Source organism: Artemia sp. Qi Xiang Cuo, chromosome 3, assembly GCF_049724085.1.
Source record: "Artemia sp. Qi Xiang Cuo chromosome 3, ASM4972408v1, whole genome shotgun sequence".
In the NCBI taxonomy this organism is placed as follows: domain Eukaryota; kingdom Metazoa; phylum Arthropoda; class Branchiopoda; order Anostraca; family Artemiidae; genus Artemia; species Artemia sp. Qi Xiang Cuo.
The window spans coordinates 7,372,657-7,396,922 of record NC_142796.1 but is presented as its reverse complement, the minus strand read 5'-3'; the positions used below and the strand labels follow the sequence as shown (position 1 = coordinate 7,396,922).

The 24,266-nt window shown below is 35.8% G+C and overlaps 1 protein-coding gene across 1 annotated transcript in view; it reads right to left on the bottom strand.

The window, feature by feature from the left end:
- The window catches only part of LOC148953711 (unconventional myosin-XV-like), a 548,203-nt gene that overhangs the window by 461,540 nt on the left and 62,397 nt on the right, over positions 1 to 24,266 (bottom strand). The window contains exon 2 of the mRNA XM_089108456.1: positions 16,907 to 17,017. Coding sequence (XP_088964582.1) covers positions 16,907 to 17,017 — 111 coding nt within the window. The remainder of the gene's footprint in view (positions 1 to 16,906; positions 17,018 to 24,266) is intronic.

Here is a 24,266-nt window from a genome sequence, read left to right as displayed (position 1 = left end):
TATATATATATATATATATATATATATATATATATATATATATATATATATATATATATATATATATATATATATATATATATATATATATATATATATATATATATATGTTCACAAGAGATCATGCTAAAAACTAACAAATAAATTCCTCATAAAAGGCTTAAATAACATTAAATAACTGAAAACAAAAAATACTTTTTAATCATAATCGTATAATTAAGAAACAAATGGAATTAAAAGTAACTTTATTCACGACCATAAGACAGAAAAACAATTCTCCGCTAAGACAGAGGAGGGCTTTGGACCAGGGGTCTTCGCCCTGATTTCTCAAGTTTTTTTTCATATTTGTTCAACCGCTAAAAGAATTGTTTTCTTATATATCTTCCATAAGTACTACTACTACTTCAAACTCAGCGCAGTACCTCAGCGCCACCTGAGATTAACATAGCTACGTTCGCTCCTCCTCCTCCGTCTCAGTCAATTCAAGCCTTCCTCTTTACTCCCTCCCAGGAAGTTCCCATTTCCCTTAATTTTTTCGAAGCGACATCCTGCAACCCCAACCGGGGAAGATCTACTTTTCGTTTAGCCCTAGAAGGTAGGTCAAAAAGGACCTCAACGTCACCTTTTCACCTTCACTTATTCCTAGCCTTAGCGACTTCGAAACTTTTACGAAATACTTTTACTTTCGTTACTTTTACGAAATCTCCGTCACAACAAAATACTACTACTACTGCTACTACTAACAACAACAAACAGCAGCACCAAGCCACCTAAGGCCAACACAGCTGCAGACACTCCTCGGCACAGACATTTGAGGCCAAAACTGCTGCACACGTTCCTTACCCAAATTTATTAAAAAAATAAACACTTCTAGCAAATCTCTGCAGCACCAAGGTGCCTGAGGCCAACACAGCAGCACATACTCCTCCTCCATTCCAGTCTACTCAAATTTTCCCTTATTTACACCCTCCCAAGAAGCTCCAATTTCCTTTAAATCCTTTCTTACGATCTCTTCCAAGCCCCATCAAGGACACCCTCTTTTTCGTTTGGCCCTAAAAGTATGGCTGAAGACGCCGATATTTGCCTAACCACAAAACGTGCCCTAGCCATTTCAACATTTTACTAAATAAAGGCTTGGAAAGCGGGATAGAACCACATTTTTGTACGGCTTACTGTTTGAAATACGGCCAGTCTCAGCAAAATGATATGAATAAACGTTAGTTAGATTAGAGGAGAAATGTTTGGCCATATAGCTTAATGAGCAACCTACAACGAAGCCACAACAAAAATAACCGAATTTCATAAATTGCTACAAGCTATAATTACTTATTTACCTTCCGGTACACATTTGAAACAATTAAATACTGTTTGGCCGAATTTGGGCATGATTTAAAGTGGGTTATTGGGTGTTTTGTCAGTTCTCGTTCTTATAAAAAACAAATATTCACTTCACCTAACAGTAAATAATATTTCCTGAACTCACTGAGGAATATAAGCCTTTATGATACAGGAAGTAATCATAGGCAGCGCGCTAGTGCTGCCTAAGTAAAGAACGATGTGGGCACAATGTGTTTTTTTTTCTCCATACCCGGGCACTTCGTAACGAAGGAGTTATCGTAGAAATTTCGAAAAGGGCTCATTCGATTGGAAATTGGAGTGGCTAGTGCCCTTTTCAATATTTAAAAGTGAATGGAGGGCAAAGAGCCTTCCACCTACCCCCACCACGTTCACCAAACACATCCAATCGAAAATTGGTTAGAGCCCTGTTGTTCTGCTGAGTTGTTTTGCAGATAATAAATATGTTTTTGATGAGGTAAATCCCCTACAACTCTCAAGGCAAGGGTTTTAAAGTGCCCTTTGTAATAGTCGAAAGTGATTGGAGGGTAACTAACCCCCCTCTCACACCCACCATTCCTCCAAACACATTCAATCAACATTTTCAGATAGCCATTTTGTTCAAAGCAGGAGAAAGTTCTGGAAATTAGGTCTTTGAGAATCGCACCCCCCCCCCAGCACTCAGGGCAAGGGTTTTAAGTTATGCCCAGGGGACATATAAGATTTTTATTGAAAGTTTTGTTGTAGAAACTTCAAAAGGGCTCATTTGATTGGAAATTGAAAGGGCTAGGGCCATTTCTAATAGTTGAAAGTGATTGGAGAGCGACTATCACCCCTCTCACGCCCACAAGTTACCCAAACACATCCAATCAAAATTTTGAGATAGCCATGTTGTTTAACGTAGTTGAATGTTTTGGAAATTCGGTCTTAGAGGATGACAACCACACTAACAAACCTTAGGGTAAGGGTTGTAATTTATACCCTGGGGGAATATAAGGTGTTTATAGAAAGCGTTGTCCTTTCCCAAAGGGCTCAGTTGATTAGAAATCGAAAGACCTAGTGCCCTTTTTAATAGTCGAAAGTGATTGGAAGACTTGACATTTTTATAGTAAAGATCGATGTGGGTATAATGTATTTTTGTTGTTGTTGTTTAAACCACGACACTTCGTATCGAAGGAGTGTTCGTGGCAACTTCGAAAAGGGCTCATTCGATTGAAAATAGAAAGTGCTGATGCCCTTTTTAATAATCAAAGGTGATTGGAGGGCAACTAATCTCCCTTCCACTCCCACCCACCCACGCCAACCCTCCCATTTCTGCTCTTAAAATTGAACAAATAAAAATAGCGTAAGTGTATCCAACCTATCAAAGAAAGTAAACAGATTTTTTTACGAATGGTATCAAGTTTTCCATTTCAGGTCAACTAGAGGAGGTATAAAACTAGATTAAACAGTATTTTACGAGTCCGGATTTTTAAAAAAGTACATATTGTTAAAAATTACTAGAAAAATTTCTCCAGCATAAAAATAGCAGGCGAAACTATAAAGTCTTAAAAAACGAAAAAATTTAAAGTGTTATTTTCTTTTTCCTTGAAAATGCTATGTCAATATAAAACGAACAGAAATTAATTTAAAAAGCTTTTTCCACAAAATAAGTTTTTCAAAGAAAAGTAAAGAACTCCATTAAGCAAAAAATGAGCAAAAATAAAATTAAATAATCTACCAAGCGTGAAACTACCACAAATCAGCATCGATAAAAAACCCAACAAGAAAAGAAATTACAAAAAATAACCGAGTCAAGCTCAAAAAGTGCAAATATTAGCACAAGTTGGACGTAAAACCCATATGCCTTCCCAAGGTCAAAACAAAATTTATGCTTTACTGAAAAAATATAAATAAAAGTGCAACGTCAGTTTAATATACATATACTGATATTTAGTAATCAAAATGTTAATATTATTTGATTTATTAAAGTTATAAAAGTAAAAACATTTATATTTTTTCAGTAAAGTGCAAATTTTCCACAAAATTTGATTTTAATCAAACTTGATAAACAAAAAAAATACAAAAAAATACATTTTTTTGTGTTTTTAATGAAAACACAAAAAATGTATTTTTCGAAATCTACCCGATTGGGCGCTCCAATCACCACCCCTTTGTGTGTTGATATGAAAAGTATTTATTATGAATGTTAACCAGGTCCAATTTTTTTTAAGAACGCATAACTAAAGCCTATGCAACACAGCACCAGCGTCATTTGTCACAAAGCATATCTTACACGATACTCGATCACAACAAAAACCACCCGTATAGAAAAACATTGCGACCGCTATTATAATTTTTAATAGGTTTCAAAAAGGCATTTTCTATAGAGGGGGAGCCGGATTTTCCGGCATAATTTAAAAACGATCTGAAATTAAATTTAAAAAACAGATTTTTTTTCAACTGAAATTAAGGAACAACGTCAAACCTTAAAACGAATAGAAATTATTAATTATATGAGGGAGCTGCCCCCTTCTCAATACCTTGCTCTTTAAGCTAGTTTGAATTGTTGTCCCGACTCTTTAAGAACGACTCCTGCAATACAAGGGCTAGAATAATAAGCTGATTTAATTAGAATAATGAGCTTTTTTTAAAGTTCAGAAAAACATTAGGTTAAAGAGCGAGGTACTGAGACGAGGGCAGCTATCCTCATATAATTAGTAATTTCTGTTTGGCTCAAGTTTTGACGTTGCTACTTACTTTCAGTTGAAAAAAAACTGTTTTTTTTATTTAATATTACATAGAATTGAGTTGTGTATATATTAGTCAAGGGGTAGATTTTACAAAATAATGAATTGCCCTGCCGCACAGATTTTGGAAATATTTTTTCATATCTTTACTTTAAAAATAAAAAAAAATCGGCCTGGATTTTAAGAGAATATCTTTTCTTTGTATTTTCATAAAAAACAATTGATTACATTCAATCGAGTCAGTTTTTATTAATAAAATTCCTAGTAATTTATAATAATTGATGGTGAAAAGTTCCTGTAATAATAGCAATTAAGCAGAGGAAAACTTTACAGTTTTCAATAAATTCTGCTGAATTTATCAAAACTCTAAAAACAATTTTTTCGCTTTAATCTAATTTGAATTGCTATAGCATAGCATATTTGAGGCACTGCAAACAGCTACTATTTCTGAACAACTTACAAAAATAATGTTTCACAATTCTGTAAAATATATCAAGACTCCCAAACACATTTTTGTTATAAAATAATAGCTTCTGAATTACCGTAGATCAGAGGCTTACTCATGGGGGGAGGGGTTGGACAAGTTTGTGTTTTAAAAGTAGAACTGCTAGCAGTAAAAAAATTCCAAAAAGTAGATGTCATCAGTGAATCCTTTATTTGCAGGAAGCTGCAAAACTTAGCAGTTGGGCTAAGATAACAACAGAACACAAATTAATAAAAGTGTTGGAAAAAAATTTAAAAAAAAAATCTCCGTATGGATTCAAATCCTAGTCAAGTTATTGGAGTTGTTTCCAAGACCTAGGGTCTAACAAGATAATGAAATATTAAAAGATATTATATATTGCAATGTATTTCTTTATTTTAGTGTCCACATGTAGAGATGACCTCTTATGCCCCCTCCCTGCCCAACATTTATTTGTTTTTTATATTTTTGGCTAAATTTTACTATTATTAGGATTATATATTTTTTTATATGTTCTATTATTTATATAACCATTTTAAGAGATATGCTCACCGTTGGGGTTTAATGTTTTTTGCGTAGTTTTAAGTGAATGAAACAAAACAGTTCAAGAGATCTTTTCTTTGGGTTTCTATTGCTTATTTTTTGGGTACAAATCTAGATGATGACCTTTCTGCTATCATGAAGCTATGTGTTAGGTGAAATTTTGTGAATGAAACTTTCAGGAATTGACCCAGAGCCTAAAGTATGCCCACAGAAAGAGTGTTTTAAATCATTCATTTTCATTTCTTCCCCCTCTAAGAGGCACAGATATTGGTAACCTTGGACAACTTTCTGCTATAAAAGTAGAACTTTCAGCAGTTAAACATAGTTTAACTTACAATGCAATGAAACTCAAGAACATTGTAAACGGTACACTGGACATTTCGAAAATTTGTGACTTCCGAATCAACACTATTGCCATCTACTTTTAAATGCTCGAAAATAGATGTCATCTACCAGCAGCCCTAAACAAACAACAAAGTTTTAGCTTTGTGATAAGAAATACTAAAAAAAAATGTTTGTACTCTACACCTTTTAAGAGTGCTTAACTATGGTCATTGAATTAATACACATCAATTGCAAGTTTTAAGTTCAATAGATCCAAAAAAACGTGTTACAAAAGGCTGAACTCCTTTCCAGAACAGGAATCTCCATGAAGGATTACCCAAATGCAGTGTTTGTAACAGTAGAAATTGAAACCACTCTGTATCAAAGCTAATTGTTAATGTTACATTAGAGAGTGTACTTCCTTGCATATGTGAGTTATTTTGCAGTAGTTATAGGGCCAACCAAAAATCAGGTCATAGACCCCAATTGAAAGGGTACAAAGAGGGAGGCTTTAAATAGAGTGCAATAGTGGAAGAGCACGTGTAGCTATGTTGACCTCAGGCATCTTGGTGCTGTAGTGAGTTGTTTGCCTTAGGAAAAGTGCATCCAGTACATTTATTGTGCTGTGTATCCAATGCATTTACACAGAAGTCCAATAGTAAAAAATAAAAGTAAATTAAATTCCCCATCCAATTCTTTTTCCAATTACAACAATAACTGCAATCAATATTGTACACCAAACCCCTCTCTAGTGGGGCTGTATAAAGCCCTAAGTTATTTACAAAGTTTGCTAATTTTGTGGATATGCATTGTTTTTTTTTGTGCCTATCTGTCATCAAGCTTTTTTATATGCCACATAAAACCAATTTAGAAAAAAAAAACTACTAAATCATCAGGGGTGAATCCAGGGAATGGTTTTAGGGGCGTATGCCCTCCCCCATGCAAATTGAAAGCTGTATTGAACACAGTGATACAGAGATGGAGGAGGAAAATACATCAATGGGGTAGCCAAGTTTTTCTGGCACACTCCTGAATACTAATTCTACAACTGCCTCTTTAAATCAGCAAGGTTTTGCATAAACCCCCTTCCCCTGTTAACCTAATCCATTCCTGTGATTTATCCTTGTATTGAAATACTTTTCAGAGTCAGCAAAAGTTTTACCAATCTCTAGTATCTATTGTTATAGATATTTTGTCCCATCTTACAAAATAGCTAGGCCTATATCACAAACTTATCAGCAAAAATTCAATTTCAGCAAGCTTGTGATCACCCTATTTAGTGGGATCACGTTTAGCAAGCTTTTGATCACTAAAATTAGGAATAAAAGCCTTTAGCCCTGATTTTCGCTCTTTTGTTTTGAACTTAGCCTAGTCTCTCTATTGGAGTAACGACTCTTCTGGACTACTAAGGTCCTTGCATAGGCCCTGAAATGCGTCACTACTGCTAAATTCAGACTTTGGATTCTGTATTACCAAATTCCGGTTAAATATTCTACCACAGAACTCACAGAAATTTGACTCCTTGTTTTTTCAGTTTAAAAATCAGATACGCCATCTATATTTTTTCATAACAAAATATATATGGTACTCATTTAGAGCTTTACCTACTTTTCCTGATGGTTAATTTTTTAACTGTCCGATTCATTATTTAGTGATAACATTGATAAAAAAAAATATATATATATATGGTACTCTTATAGCGCTTTACATAATTTTCCTGATGGTTAATGATTTAACTGTCCGATTCAACTTTTAGTGATAACCTTTGTAAAAAAAAAACTGAAACATATAACATTTTAATTTTGGCTCTGAGTGAATTGATTTTTAAATTCTAAATTCATTTTTGAGACAAGCATTCATATATATATATATATATATATATATATATATATATATATATATATATATATATATAATATTCGCAGGCGTTGATTATTCATAGCAATTATTCATGCAGCAATTATTAGCAAATATTCATAGCAATTATTCATGATTATTCACGCAGCTGTATTCTGAGAATTCTTCGCAGACAGGTATGCTCAAACACCGTCAGCGTATTCTCATGCTGTAGTTTTACCGACCATGTTTCGCATCCGTAAAGGAGAACGGTGCGGACTAGTGCCATGTAGATTCGCACTTTCGTTCGGACACTGACTTCGCGGCGATTCCATAAGGGTTTCTGAAGGGAGGCAAAGACCTGCGCTTTCTGTGCTTCCTGCGCTTTCCTGTCTGCGCTTTCTGTATTCTGTGTTGGATATCAGCGTCGGGGGATCCATCAATGCATATATGGGAGCCTAAGTATGTAAAACAGTTGATTTTCTCCAACTGAATTTGATTGACAGTTAGTGTGAATGGTTCTGTGTCGTGGTTAATAGCCATGACTTTCGTTTTCTCTGTGCTGACGTTCAAGCCGATCAGGTCTGCCCAGGCCACCACGTTGTCAAGCATGTTTTGAGCTTCTACGGGGTCTGACAGGAGGCCAACATCATCCGCATAATCGAGGTCAGTCAGTGAAAGATTCTGTCCGATCTGAACTCCTGGATAGGACGACATTGCATTTTCAAGTACCCAATCGACGCAATAATTGAACAGAGTCGGATAGAGGACACACCCTTGTTTTACTCCGAAATCAACCAGGAATTCTTCAGTTTCTTCACCATAGACTCGAACTCGGCTCACTGACGCGTCATAGTATGCCTTCATCAGTTCAACAAACTTCAGCGGCATTCCTTCATTCTCTAGGATCTTCCAAAGTTTCTGGCGAGTGACAGAGTCGAAGGCGGCAATGAAGTCCAGGAACATCAAGATCAGGGGTAGATTGTACCTTTCAAACTGCTGGATAATGAGGCGAAAAACGAAGATATTATCAGTACATGCTTGGAAATCGTAGATGAAAACACTTTAAGATTTCGCGGGTCGAACACGGCGAATATTGAAACTATTTTTGTCGAACCCAATCAAAACAGGTTTTAAATCCACTGCCTAGAAACGAGCTTCTTGAACCTTTTCCTTCCTTGCCATTTGCAAAGATTTCCTGCAGTTTCTTTCTAGGAGTTGACCTCAATATCTAGACATAATCTACAATGGCCAAAACTGACGGCAATCGGGGGCTGGGGGAGTAGAAAGGCCATGTACATCTTTATATTAACCTCCTAATTTTAAAATACCATTTTTGTGGGTTATTCTCATTGATAAACACATTTTTTGGCTATTTCTGTTGATAAAATTGGAAAAAAAAAGGCAAACTTGCCTTCTCCTAGATTTCGAAGAATACGTCTTGCCTCCGATGAATTTTTGAGAATTGACACCACTATTGGTCAATCATAATTGTCTTTGTCTTTTATAAGCAGTCCTGATAAGTCCAATATAGTTTTGTCTAGACATTGATGTCTAGCTAAGCACATGTGAGAATGGGGCTTAAACTAATTTATTCATTTTATTTTATTAAATAAAGGATAAAATAAAATAAATAATTGATTCTCCAACTAATGTTTTTTTTATGGTGTTTGTTTCCTCACTCGCGTATTGCAATGCATTTTCTATATTATCTTGCATTGTGGCAATAAAAATATGATCATAACACAAAGTTTAAAGCAATTTATTCAGTTTAAGAAAAACACAAGCAAAAATGACATTCAGAAGGCACAAACTTTTTGCAGGGGGTGGGGTCACATTCAATAAAAAGGCAAAGGACAGAAAATTTGTATCGAAATTTTTCGCAAAAAAAACAAAACAACAGAAAACCAGCAAAATATAGTACCAGTAATACAAAGTAGTTGTGGTTAAAGACATAAATGTCATATGAGCGGAATAACCAAAAAATATTTCTAGTGTTCAAACATTAAAAACACTAAAAAAAGATTTCCAGTGTTTTCTTTTCTTTACATAGAAGATTTAGTTAAGAGCTTGCAGTGGATACGAGATAAAATAAATTATTATTTCGCTAACAGGCGTCAAGCAATAAATGTCAAATTTACGCTTCTTGTCAAATGAATTAATGCAGGTTAAATACAAGTTATCAGACTTAATATCGAGAAAAAAAACAACACAAACTGTCACTGTCACAGAAAAAAAACTGTCACTAGAAAATCTGCAAAAAAAAAAATCGATATCTGACAAAATCCTTAGTAGTATTGGGAACAATTCCTTTTTAGCGAGGAATTTATGAGATATTTATTTTCGCAAGCGTCGCTTCAAATGGTATGTTACTAATTGAACCGTAACCAAAAAAATAATTTATTTTACAAATTTTACATAAAAGGAATTGGAATATATATGAAATGAATAAGATATTGGGAAATGATTTGAACCAATCGATAGTGATCGCTAAGTTTTAAAGTGTAGACTATTTACCTCACTACAAAAATGTCATATTTAGCCTTTCATATTGCCACATCAGAATTGGTACTTTGCATTCGGCAAAATTTCCCAGGGGAGGAAGGGGGCAAAAAACAAAACAAACAAAAGACTAAATTTTTGCCGTATTTTGCTGATATAAATTTAAAGGCCCGGATATGTTCACATCATTGGCATCTTTGTTTTGTTTATGATAAAAATTTGAGATGTCACTGAAAATCGCTTTGACCGATTTCTCTGCAGAGACAGATGCGAACTTACTTACTTACTTACTTACTTAAAGCTCTTGCTCGGCAGCGTCGCCAGCGTAGAGGGAACCAGTCGTCAGCGCCGTCAGTCTTCTCCAGAGTGGTCGGTTCAGGGCGACGGTTGTCACTTCAGCCGGGTTGATGTTTCTGGAGGCGAGCCGATCACGGATGAAGTCCGCCCATCTGGTGCGTGGTCTTCCCCTAGGACGCCTCCAGCCGTTTGCAGCTGGGTCGAAATCGAAGATGAGCCAGGCGGGTGTTTGGGCAGGCAGACGGAGAAGATGACCATATCAACGCAGCGAGCAAGACTCAAGCTGCTCAGACAGGGGTGGGAGTTTGAAGGACCTGAGGATTTCCGAATTTCGTACCCTGTCGGGCCATCGGGAGCGTTCGATTTTTCGGAGGTGTTTCATCTGGATGGCATCTACCTTCAGCGTCTGTGTCTGAGTCAGCAACCAAGTCTCAGCAGAATAGAGCATAACGCTGGCAACCGAAGCAGAATATATTCGTGCTTTAGTGAGACGGCTGATCTGGGGTTTATGGAAGACTGTTTTTAGAAGGCGACCGAAGACAGAGTTTGCTTTTGCCGCTCTTGCTGATATTTCAGCATCTAGGCTTCCGTTTGAGCAGACAATTGAACCAAGGTAGGTAAACTGCTTGACTACCTCTACAGTCTGGCCACAAATTTCCACAGATGACAGGGGGTTGGACGGCGTTTTCTCAACGGGCATTATCTTGGTCTTCGACCAATTTATTTTCAGACCGAATTTCTCAGCGGCAGAGGCCAGTGTTTCAAGTGTAGTTTTGAGGTCACTAATGTTTTCGCATATTAGCGCCACGTCATCGGCAAAGGCGACGTCTGAAAGAACTCTTCCAGCAAAGCCTATGCCAAACTGCTGCACCTGCTGTGTTTTATTCAGGATGTGGTCTATTACACAGTTAAAGAGCTCAGGTGCAGCGGCACATCCTTGCCAGACACCATTTTTAATTTTGAAACATCCAGAAGGCCGTCCATTTACGATCACCGCACTTTCAGTGTTATTATACAGCTCTTTGAGGAGACGGACGATTTTCGTGGGTACGCCAGTAGACTGGAGGATTAGCCATAGTGACTGCCTATCAACAGTGTCAAAGGCAGATCGAAAATCGACAAAGGCAATGTACGCCTTCCTCTTATATTCAAGAGTTTTCTCTACTAGCTGTCTAATCGTATGGATTTGCTCGGTGGTGGACCTGCCTGGCATGAAGCCAGCTTGCTGGGGGCGACGCAGGGCATGGAGGTATCTTGTTGCCCGTTTGAGAGGCAGCATAGCGAAGAGCTTTCCAGGAACTGAGAGTAAAGTTATGTCACGATAATTGCTACATTCTGCTTTGCTCCCCTTCCTCTTGTAGATTGGCACAAGTAGACCCTTCTTACAGTCTGAGGGGATTTTTTTAGAGTGCCACACAAGGTTAAACAGCATTTGTAACCAGAGGATCATGGCTGGACCCCCATTTTTAAGGAATTCCGATGTTAGGCCACATATTCCTGGCGCTTTGTTATTCTTTAGCTTGCGAGTGGCAGCTTTTATCTCCTCCGCTGTAAATTCAGGACCATCAGGAGCAGGTATGGTATTAGCAGCAGCAGCTGCTAGCTCATGGTCCGTCTGGTCTGGTGGATCTGAGTTGAGCAGTTTCTCAAAGTGGTCCTCCCACTGGTGGAGGCATTGTGATTGGTCGTAGATATTCTCACCGCTAGCGCTTCGAAGGTATGGCGTAGTTTGAGTGTGCTGACCTGACAGCTCACGAAGAATCTTGTAGGGGGGTCCACTGTCCTTTTTCTTGGCGGCCTCTTGCAGTTCGGATGCCTTGCTGTCGACCATGCTAGTTCGCATGCTGGAATATGCGAACTAGCATATTCCATTGATATCGGCACATTTTCATTTTTGTGGCTACACTATTTTCAAGATAGTGCAGCCACAAAGGTGAAAATGTATTTTGTACCTGGTAGAGGATATTTTGAGAGAGATTCCGAAGCTTATAACAAAGTGATTTTTGGACTAAACTACACGATTTCTGCCGCCCTACCAAAATTACGTCGAATTTACAAAAAAAAATTGCATACAATAAAATTTTGCACGTGTCATATATAAGGTTATAGGTTCTTTATTCATTTCTAATTTTCTGCAATTCAGTTTGTAATCTTGTATAATTTTTGCATGCGCCATAGATACTAAACGATATAACCACTCCTGGGTCATATCCCCTGCAATTTATGCTCTTGAAAAATGCTCATAAATATGACGCCGCCCATATGAGTTCTTTTTCTCCAAAAGAAAGGTTCTAAATTAATTTCTCGAACTCGTTATCTTTAGGCCAGAAAATGGAAGGGCGCCAGTTTCCTTTCAGAAAATATGGAGGTGTTTTTGGTAATAAACACACACATAGACAATTATTGCTAGTTTAAATAGAGTATATATATATATATATATATATATATATATATATATATATATATATATATATATATATATATATATATATATATATATATATATATATATATATATATATATATATATATATATAAATAAATATTTTCTTCCTCTCATAAATACCAATAAATACCAACTAAAGGGGATTGGTGGAATATATATATTTATGTATATATATATATATATATATATATATATATATATATATATATATATATATATATATATATATATATATATATATATATATATATATATATATATATATATATATATATATATATATATACATATATATACATAAATATATATACATACATAAATATATATATTCCACCAATCCCCTTTAGTTGGTATTTATTGGTATTTATGAGAGGAAGAAAATATTTATAGAAAAAAAAGCCAAATATTGCGACAAATAAAGTTAATTCTTTTTTATGTATAAGAATATTCTCTTTTTCAAAGTTTTGTCAACTAAATTTATTCTCTTCTATATGATCATATAAATTCACATCAAAATTTTAAGTTATTTAGCCATTTTCTGTTCCTCTTTGATGATTATCATCAATTTCAAACACAGCTCGGAATTTGCAGAAAGTTTTATTACAAACAGGTTCGTGAATAATTTCGATAATTTTTTCACTGATAAGCTCAAAATCCACAAGCTCAAAACATATATTTAAGAATATTCTCTCATGAGAATCATCACTTAAAATTAATCAAAAAATAATTCCAGAGAAATAAGGTCATGTTAGAAACCCGTAAAAAGCCAAAACAGAAGGAAGAAAAGAACCCTAGCAACGTAGTGGCGTTTACAAGGCTATTTCGGTAATGTCATAGTATATCTCGAATAACCTTGAGTAGTGTTAACGGCATTATTCAAAATGGAGGAAACGAGTAGGCATGGAGGCCCCCGCTTCGGAAAATCTTCTTTAAAATTGAAGATTTCATATCCTGTCCAATCGGACCTGGTTGCTTCCGTAGTCGGTAGTCGGTAATGACGCTTATGTTTGCAAGATATAGGGTGGAGCTAACTTACCATATATAAATGCAAGGAACCGATGAAGTTGACAATTAATCGTTTAATCTCGATAATATCGTTCCTTACCTCTTCGAGAGATAAGCAACAACTGTGAGTCGTTCTATGCAATCAAAACAATTTTGTCCCGAATCAAGTCTTAGAATCGGCAACACGCTCTATAGACGGCTATCATGTAGCCAGCTACTTTTGCTTTTCAGCACCTCAATTCGGTACAAAAGAAAAGAAAAAATTAAATACTGATAAAAACGACGTTTTACTGAGTTTTTTTTTCTGTTTAAACGCCCTTTGTAAATATTTATATTTAAGTTTGGCCATTCATAACCACTTAATGTCACTGTCGTCAAGCATCAGTTCAAAAATTGGGTAGTAAGTTGAAACATTGACAATCTTTCCAGGGAAAACAATCCAGTTTTCGAATTCACCATTCCCTTATAAAAACTCTCTCATAACAGCATTATGTGTTTTTTTTTAGCGAGCTATGTTTAAAGAATACAATATTGGACTTTACAGTTCCTACCGATGGTGCTAGTCTCCGCTTCATGGCTCTTCAGCCAAGAAGTGAGATTAATTATTTGATGTCATCCTTTGCTTTCACATACTCTTCTGTTTACCTTCCTCAGATTTCTCCAGGCACCCATTTAGAGCTGGGTTGACTCCAGCTGAGCTTACGGAGTCACGCCACTCACCCCCGTCCAAATTCAATATCCGAGACTCAAATCCCAGTGAGTGCAGAGTCAGTGACTTCAAGTGCAGCGTGCCAGCCACTCGACAGTACTTAGGCTTTCCTACAGCAAGAGGCTAGTAGGGTCAAAATTTCCCCTACATGTCAACATATCAGGCGCCTGTTGTAAGGCCCCCACGAAGTGAAAAGGATGTACGCAGTGAGAGGAGTTTCAAGGCCCCTCCTCCCGCAATCTGGAAACACTTACCACTCGATTAATAACTCCGTTTCAACTAATAAATAATTAAGAAATTCCTTTTCGCTAGTAACTAAAAACCAACCTTACCATTAATAACTGATTTTATGTCTATGACCAAGTCTTATAAGCTTCCCCTAATTTTTAAATAAATAATTCGTCACAATATACCCCAACGAGAAGGCTTATCCAGGGATTATTCTACGGGGCCCAGAATAATATATATATATATATATATATTATATATATATATATATATATATATATATATATATATATATATATATATATATATATATATATATATATATATATATATATATACATATATATACATAAATATATATACATACATAAATATATTTATTCCACCAATCCCCTTTAGTTGGTATTTATTGGTATTTATGAGAGGAAGAAAATATTTATAGAAAAAAAAGCCAAATATTGCGACAAATAAAGTTAATTCTTTTTTATGTATAAGAATATTCTCTTTTTCAAAGTTTTGTCAACTAAATTTATTCTCTTTTATATGATCATATAAATTCACATCAAAATTTTAAGTTATTTAGCCATTTTCTGTTCCTCTTTGATGATTATCATCAATTTCAAACACAGCTCGGAATTTGCAGAAAGTTTTATTACAAACAGGTTCGTGAATAATTTCGATAATTTTTTCACTGATAAGCTCAAAATCCACAAGCTCAAAACATATATTTAAGAATATTCTCTCATGAGAATCATCACTTAAAATTAATCAAAAAATAATTCCAGAGAAATAAGGTCATGTTAGAAACCCGTAAAAAGCCAAAACAGAAGGAAGAAAAGAACCCTAGCAACGTAGTGGCGTTTACAAGGCTATTTCGGTAATGTCATAGTATATCTCGAATAACCTTGAGTAGTGTTAACGGCATTATTCAAAATGGAGGAAACGAGTAGGCATGGAGGCCCCCGCTTCGGAAAATCTTCTTTAAAATTGAAGATTTCATATCCTGTCCAATCGGACCTGGTTGCTTCCGTAGTCGGTAATGACGCTTATGTTTGCAAGATATAGGGTGGAGCTAACTTACCATATATAAATGCAAGGAACCGATGAAGTTGACAATTAATCGTTTAATCTCGATAATATCGTTCCTTACCTCTTCGAGAGATAAGCAACAACTGTGAGTCGTTCTATGCAATCAAAACAATTTTGTCCCGAATCAAGTCTTAGAATCGGCAACACGCTCTATAGACGGCTATCATGTAGCCAGCTACTTTTGCTTTTCAGCACCTCAATTCGGTACAAAAGAAAATAAAAAATTAAATACTGATAAAAACGACGTTTTACTGAGTTTTTTTTTCTGTTTAAACGCCCTTTGTAAATATTTATATTTAAGTTTGGCCATTCATAACCACTTAATGTCACTGTCGTCAAGCATCAGTTCAAAAATTGGGTAGTAAGTTGAAACATTGACAATCTTTCCAGGGAAAACAATCCAGTTTTCGAATTCACCATTCCCTTATAAAAACTCTCTCATAACAGCATTATGTGTTTTTTTTTTAGCGAGCTATGTTTAAAGAATACAATATTGGACTTTACAGTTCCTACCGATGGTGCTAGTCTCCGCTTCATGGCTCTTCAGCCAAGAAGTGAGATTAATTATTTGATGTCATCCTTTGCTTTCACATACTCTTCTGTTTACCTTCCTCAGATTTCTCCAGGCACCCATTTAGAGCTGGGTTGACTCCAGCTGAGCTTACGGAGTCACGCCACTCACCCCCGTCCAAATTCAATATCCGAGACTCAAATCCCAGTGAGTGCAGAGTCAGTGACTTCAAGTGCAGCGTGCCAGCCACTCGACAGTACTTAGGCTTTCCTACAGCAAGAGGCTAGTAGGGTCAAAATTTCCCCTACATGTCAACATATCAGGCGCCTGTTGTAAGGCCCCCACGAAGTGAAAAGGATGTACGCAGTGAGAGGAGTTTCAAGGCCCCTCCTCCCGCAATCTGGAAACACTTACCACTCGATTAATAACTCCGTTTCAACTAATAAATAATTAAGAAATTCCTTTTCGCTAGTAACTAAAAACCAACCTTACCATTAATAACTGATTTTATGTCTATGACCAAGTCTTATAAGCTTCCCCTAATTTTTAAATAAATAATTCGTCACAATATACCCCAACGAGAAGGCTTATCCAGGGATTATTCTACGGGGCCCACAAAAAGAAATTATATTATATATTACTTAAAATAAGGAAATGCACATAGAATGCACTGATAGCCTAAGAGGTACCCCGAAACTCAGAAAATTTGGGGTCTCTTCGGCAACTAATAAGAACCCAACAAAAACAACTGTTATATACGAAATTGTTGGGCATACCATTCTTCCTCTATTCCACAGATCACTTGAGATGCTGGACAGTGGTCTATAAATTCGTAAGATAAAAGCAAAAGCTTGTAGAACCCGGGTAATAGCTAGGAGCGAGAGCTTACCTTTCCACTAATAACTGCTTCTATGACGATCACTTGAGCTGCACGATGATAATCAATAACTTCACCGGGTAGAACATAGCCCAGTCCAGGGTCAAACCAAACGAGGTCACTCTAAAATGAATGAAATGTAAATAATCAGAAATGTAAATAGTTTGCAATTGTGAAGAGGTGAGTCAACTGGGGGGAAGAGGGCAATCACATACTAGATCCCTCCTCCCTATCTACAGTATGAAAATGATATTTTTTAGTGTTTTTAATCGCAAAATATCTTTTTTATTGGTATTTCCATTGAAAAAAGATCTCAAATCTAGATCTTGAAAAGTAAATTTTCCCCTGCCTTTCAATTTCGTGAATTGTCAACTCTGATTGTAAAATATTGTGGAATAATAGAACAATACAATTGGGGTGATTCAAAAGGGGTTATGTAATATCTGCATTAAACTTGCAAATAAAGTCCATCCCCTTAAATAATGTAGGTTGTCTAGATTGCTTGAATCTGTTTTCCGCTGACTTATTTGGCTATAAATATATTTAGGAATTTTAATTTGTTTCTAAAACATTATAATGTACTCTTTTCTTAGAAACAAAAACGATAGAATTTCTTTTGTCGTGGAGGCCTAAGAAAACTTTTTGAAAACAATTAAATTTTTTTTATCAATAATACTCAGAAACCCGAAGAAAATTTTAGTGTTGTTCCTCTACTGTAACAGCTTTTCTGTAGCACAATGCCTTAAGAATTCGCGCAGCTAAGTTACGTTAAACTGGAAGAGCTTCGGACTAACTTAAATAAAAATGATCCGTACAAAATGACCTCTTTTTAAACCTTTCTATTTAACTTCTTCTGTTTAAGTCAATCGTTTAAGGAAGATCAAATACTCGTTTAAAGGTAATGAATTGCTGTTTTGTGCTAGATGCTGTTTGTGCTTTGTGCTAGATGAATTGCTGTTTTGTGCTAGATGCTGTTTGTGCTTTGTGCTAGATAAATTGCTGTTTTGTGTTAGATGCTGTTTGTGCTTTGTGCTAGATGAATTGCTGTTTTGTGCTAGATGTTTGTACTAGATGCTGTGCGTGGTGCTGTTTTGCACCAGGAAAGGACTGAAAACGCCACTTTGCTGGGAGAGAGACTTTTTGGCTAAAATAAATGTCTATTTTAAACCTTATTTTATAAAACTACCTGGACCCTTATAAGCGAATTTGTTGCCATATGGCATTGCAGCCTCTGAAACTCGAGGCTTAATATGGCTAAAGATTTGTGAATCAATTAACTATCTCAGAATTTTTCACGCAATAGCTTATTGAGCTTTTTTGGCTAGAGTTTTTGTTTTGCACCACAAAAAGCTCGTGTTTTTTTTTTGTCTCTGCGACTTTAATTGATGTTTCAAAGTGTATCTTGGAAGTTTTCTTGTTTGAAACGTATGCCTTAGGATATTTTTGAAGTGTTGTGTGGTTGTTTTATCTTGTCTGTGCCGCCTCAGCTAATGTTTTCAAAGCGCATTTTGGAAGTTTTTCGTTTGAAGCCTATGACCTAGGATATTTTTGTAGTGTTATGTTGTGAATTATCATGTTTATGCTATCTCAGTTGATGTTTCAAAGCGCATTTGGACGTTTGCATTTGAAATGTATAACTTAGAATATTTTTTTTAGTGTTGTGTCGTGGTTTATCATGTCTGTGCTACCTCAGTTGATGTTTCAAAGTATAATTTGGAAGTTTTTCGTTTGAAAAATATGACCTAGGATATTTTTCTAGTATTGTTTAGTCGTTTTATCTTGTCTGTGCCTACTCGGTTGGTGTTTCAAAATGCATTTTGGAAGTTTTTTATTTGAATTGTACGTCTTAGGTTATTTTTGTAGTTTTTTGTCGTGGTTTATCATGTCTGTGCTACCTCAGTTGATGTTTCAAAGTGCATTTTGGAAGTTATTGTTTGAAACGTATGACTTAGGACATTTTTGTAGTGTTGTGTCATGGATTATCTTGTCTGCACTAACTCTGTTGATTTTTCAGTGTTCATTCCGAAAATTTTTCGTTTAGATAGTATAACATAGGATATATTGTAGCCTTCTGTAGTGGTTTTATCTTGTCTGGGCTACCTCAGTTGATGTTTCAAAGTGCACTTTGGAAGTTTTTCCTTCGAAACGTAGACTTAAAATATTTGTCTAGTGTTGTGTCGTGGATTTATCTTGTCTGTGCTACCTCAGATGATGTTTCAAAGTGCATATTGGAAGTTTTTTCGTTTAAATAATATGACTTAGGTTTTTTTGTAGTGTTGTGTCGTGGTTTATCATATCGTTGCTACCTCAGATGATATTTCAAAGCGCTTCTTCGAAAATTTTCGTTTGAAATGTATGACTTAGGATATTTTTGTAGTGTTTTTCCATGGTTTATCTTGTCATCGCTACCTCAGTTGATGTTTCAAAGTGTATTTTGGAAGTTTTCGTCTAAAACTTATGACTTAGAATATTTTTCTATGTAGTGTCGTGGTTTATCTTGTCTGTGCTGCCTCATTTGATGTTTCAAAGTGCATTTCGGAAGTCTTACATTTAAAATCTGTGACTTACGATAATTTTGTTGTTTTGTTTTGTGTTTTATCTTTTCTTTGATACCTCATTTGGTGTTTTAAAGTGTATTTGGGTAAGTTTTCGCTTGGAACGTATGACTTAGAATGTCTTCGTAGTGTTTTGTCGTGCTTTATCTTGTCTGTGCCACCTCAGTTGATGTTTCGAAGTGCGTTTTAAGTTTTTCGTTTGAAACGCATGAGGAGGAAGGGATGCTAGTAAAAAATTCAGAAAGGGCTCATTTGATTGGAAATTGAAAGTTCTAGTTGAGTTTTTGAGAGTCAAAAGAGATTTGAGCGCAACAAGCCCCCCCCCCCATCCCCATCTTTCCCCAAATGCATCCGATAAAAATTCCGAGATAGTCATTAAGTTAAAAATTGTTCAAAAGTGAGATAACAAAAACTCGGGTGTTGACAAAACCTTCCAGGGCCCAGAATCTGGTGTTTTAAGTTATGTCCTGGGGCATATATGATTCTTATGAAAGTAATAATCGCATAAACTTCAGAGAGGTCTCATTTGATTGGAAATTGAAAGTTCGAGTTCACTTTTTAATAGTCAAAAGAGATCACAGGGCAACTTGCCCCCCCCCCCTTCTTTTGCCAAACCCATTTGATGAAAATTTTGAGACAGACTTTGTGTTAAAAATAGTTCAAAGGTCAGATAAAAAAATCCGCTGTCAATACAATTCCCCAAGGTCCGCGGGAAAGCGTTTTAAGTTATGCCCTAAAGGCATGTATAGTTCTTATGAAAGGGATGCTCGTATAAACTTCATAGAGGGGTCATTTGAATGGAAATTGAAAGTTCTAGTTCATTTTTTAAGATTCAAGAGATTTGAGGGTAACTAGCTCCCCCCCACGCCCTTTTTCTCCAACCTCATCCGCTACAAGTTTTGAGATACTCAGTTTTTTTTTAATTGTTCAAAAATTAGACAACAAAACTTCTGTGTCATCACAACCCCCCAGAGACCAGGGGTAGGGGTTGTAAGTGTTGTCCTGGGGGCGTATATGGTTCTTATGAAAGTTATGCTCGTATAAACTTCAGAGAGGGCTCGTTTGATTGGAAAATTGAAAGTTCTAGTTCACTTTTTAAGAGTCAAAAGATACTGAGGTCAACTAGCCCCCCCCCCCCCACACAGTCTTTTTTCCCCAAGCCCATCCGATAAAGTTTTGAAAATAGCCATTTCATTATAAATAGCTCAAAGGTCAGATAATGTATAAGATATAAATTTTAAGATAGATATTTTGTTAAATTAGTTCAAAGTTCAGATAACAAAAACTACAGTGTCGACACAGCCCCCAGGGCCCAGGGGTAGGCGTTGTAAGTTATGCCCTGGGGGCATATATTGTTTTTATGGAAGGGATGCTCGTATAAAATTCATATACGGCTCATTTGATTGTAAATTGAAAGTTGTAATTCACTTTTTAAGAGTCAAAACTAAACGGAGGGCAGCTAGCCTCCCCTCAAGCTCCATTTATTTTTTTCCTAGAGGTACTTCATATAGAATGGGTCGTCGTATAAACTTCAAAGAGGACTCATTCGATTGAAAATCGAGAGTTCTAGTGCCCTTTTTAAGATTCAAAAGTGATAGGTGGGCAACTAGACCCCAAAGCCCTTTTTCGAAGATCATATAACAAAAACTCCTTTACGTATGGTCATTTCGTTAAAAATAGTTCAAAGGTCAGATAAGAAAACTCCTGTGTCGAAGCAACCCCCTAGAGCCCGGGGAAAGCGCTGTAAGTATTGCTCTGGGGGCATATATGGCTCTTATGGAAGGTATGCTCGTATAAACTTTGAAGAGGGCTCACTTGATTGGAAATTAAAAGTTCCAGTTCACTTTTAAAGAGTCAAAAGATTTCAGAGGGCAACCAGCCCTCCTCCCCTCCATGCCTTATTCTTCCTCAAACCCATCCGATAAGAACTTTGAGATAGCAATTTTATTTAAAAATAGTTCAAAGATCATATAATGATCATATAATGAAAACAGGCATTGTAAGTAATGCTCTGGGGGCATATATACTTCTTATGGAAGGGATTCTCGCATAAACTTCAAAGAGGGCTCATATGATTGGAAATTGAAAGTTCTCGTTCACTTTTTAAGAGTCAAAAGAGATCGAAGGGCAACTAGCCCCAATCTCCACGCCCTAATTTCCTCAAACCCCTTCGATAAGAACTTTGAGAGCGCCATTTTTTTTATAATGGTTCAAAGATCATATAACGAAAACTCCAGATTCGAGACATCCCTCAAGGCCCGGGGTAGGCGTTGTAAGTTATGCTTGGGTTGCATATACAGCTGTTATGGAAGTGATGCTCGTACAAACTTCAGAGAGGGCTCATTTGATTGGAAATTGAAAGTTCTAGTTCAGTTTTTTAGAGTCAAAAGAGATCAGAGGGCAACTGTCTTCCTCCACGCCCCTTTTCCCCGACAAGAATCCGATAAATATTTTGAAATAGCCATTTTGTTAAAAATAGTTCAAAGGTCAGATAAAAAAAAACCGGTGTCGACACAGCCACCTAGGGCCCGGGGGTAGGCGTTGAAAATTATCCCCTGGTGGCATATATAGTTTTTTTGGAAGGGATGCTCGTATAAACTTCAAACAGGACTGGTTTGGATGTAAATTTAAAGTTCTAGGTAAGCTTTTAAGATTAAAAAGAGATTTGAGGGCCCTTGTCCCTCCCCCTACGTCCTTTTTCCTAAACCCATTCGATACAAATACGGGACAGGCGTTGCAAGTTATGCTCTGGGGGCATATATGGTTCTTATGGAAGGGATGTTCGTAAAAACTTCAGAGAGTGCTGATTTGAATAAAAGTGGAAAGTTTTAGTTCAATTTTTACGAGTTAAAAGAGATCAGAGGCCCCTAGCCCCTTTCCTCACACCCTTTTTTCCCAAACCCATCCGCTACAAATTTTGAGATAGCCACTTTTTTAAAATAGTTTAAAGGTCAGATAACAAAACCTCCGGTGTCGACTTTGCAGAAAATATTCTCTAAGGCTTGAAGTAATTTCGTTTTTTTTCTTTATTTCTTTATTCATTTTGCTTTATCTATTTTTTCCGCTTTACTTTATATGTTTTTTTTCTTTTCTCCTCTCTTATTATGTTGAATGAGATTCGAACCCCGTTGTTTAATAATATTATTAATGGTTGGAATATTAATAAATTACAGGACATTTTTAAATTTTACATTTTAAAATTAAGTCAAAGGTTATTGTGTAGCAGTTGTTTGTTTTTTGTTGCTTTTTTTGTTGATTTTTCTCGCATTGTGTTTATATTTTTGAGATATTGTTGTATTTTTTTTCCTTCTGTGATTTGTTTTGTGTGGATTTTGTGATTGATACGAGGTCCTCTACAATCTCTGCTTCTTGGGACCTCTAGCGCTTAAGTGTATTTATGTATTTATTGTAGTATTTAATAAATTCAAGTGAATTGACACAACCCCCCAGGGCCCGGGGGTAGGCATCGTAAGCTATGTCCTGGGGCCGTATTTTGTTCTTATGAAAAGGATGCTCGTATAAACTTCAAAGAGGGTTCATTTGAATGTGAATTAAAAGTTTTAGTTATATATATATATATATATATATATATATATATATATATATATATATATATATATATATATATATATATATATATATATATATATATATATATATATATATATATATATATATATATATATATATATATATATATATATATATATATAATATATATATATAGTTAAAGTAATGAAATATTATATAATGTTGTTATATTATATATTGTTATATGTTTTTATATAAGATTAGTATAGTGCGGGGTCTAAAGTGGTGATTTTTTTGCTTGTTTTTTGTTTTGTTTTTTAGGGGAATCCATTGATTTGTTTCGTATTTTCGAAAATGGCTGCACAAGCCATAAGGCTTTTTGGAATTTTTCTTTTTTTGTATTGTTTTTTTGTTGTTGTTTTTTTAAATTCTCTCTCTCTCTCTTAAAAAATAAAATACTCACTCATTCCTGAGTTACGCCCTTTTGGCAACCCGTATACACATAACGTGTTTTGAGTTAGTTCAACAATCTCCTCAACATTCTCTGAAAGGCTCACCTGAATTCCCTTCGTCGTTTTGGAAAGTAAAGGTTAAACATTTTCTCAATAAAAGTATATTCATAGGCAGCGCAATAGCGCTGCCTAAGTAAAGAATGATGTTGGTACAAAGTGTTAGTTTTTTTTTTCCTTTAGACCAGGGCACTTCCTATCGAAGAAGTTGTCATAGAAACTTCGAAAAGGGCTCATTCAATCGGAAATTGGAGTGGCTTGTGCCCTTTTTAATAGTCAAAATTGATTGGAAGGCAACTAACACCCCTAACACGTCCACCGTTTCCCGAAACATACCCAATCAAAATTTTGAGATGGCCATTTTCTTCAACGTAGTTGATCTCCAGATAGAAATTATGTTTTTTGGTAAGACAGTTCGCAAGAGCCATCAGGGCAAGGGTTGCAAGTTATACCGTGAGGGCATATAAGGGTTTTATTGAAAATTTTGCTGTAGAAACTTCAAAAAAGGCTCATTTGATTGGAAATTCAAAGGGCTAGTGGCCTTTTTAATAGTTGAAAGTGATTGGAGGGCAACTAAAACCCCTCTGACGCCCACCTTTTCCCCAAACACATCCAATCAAATTTTGAGATAGCCATTTTGTTCAATGTAGTTTGGAGTTCTGGAAATTTGGTCTATGTGTTTGACAACCCCCCCCCCCCCACAGCCCTCAGGGCAAGGGTTGTAAGTTATGCCTTGGGGCATATAAGGTTTTTATAGAACGCGTTCTCGTAGAAACT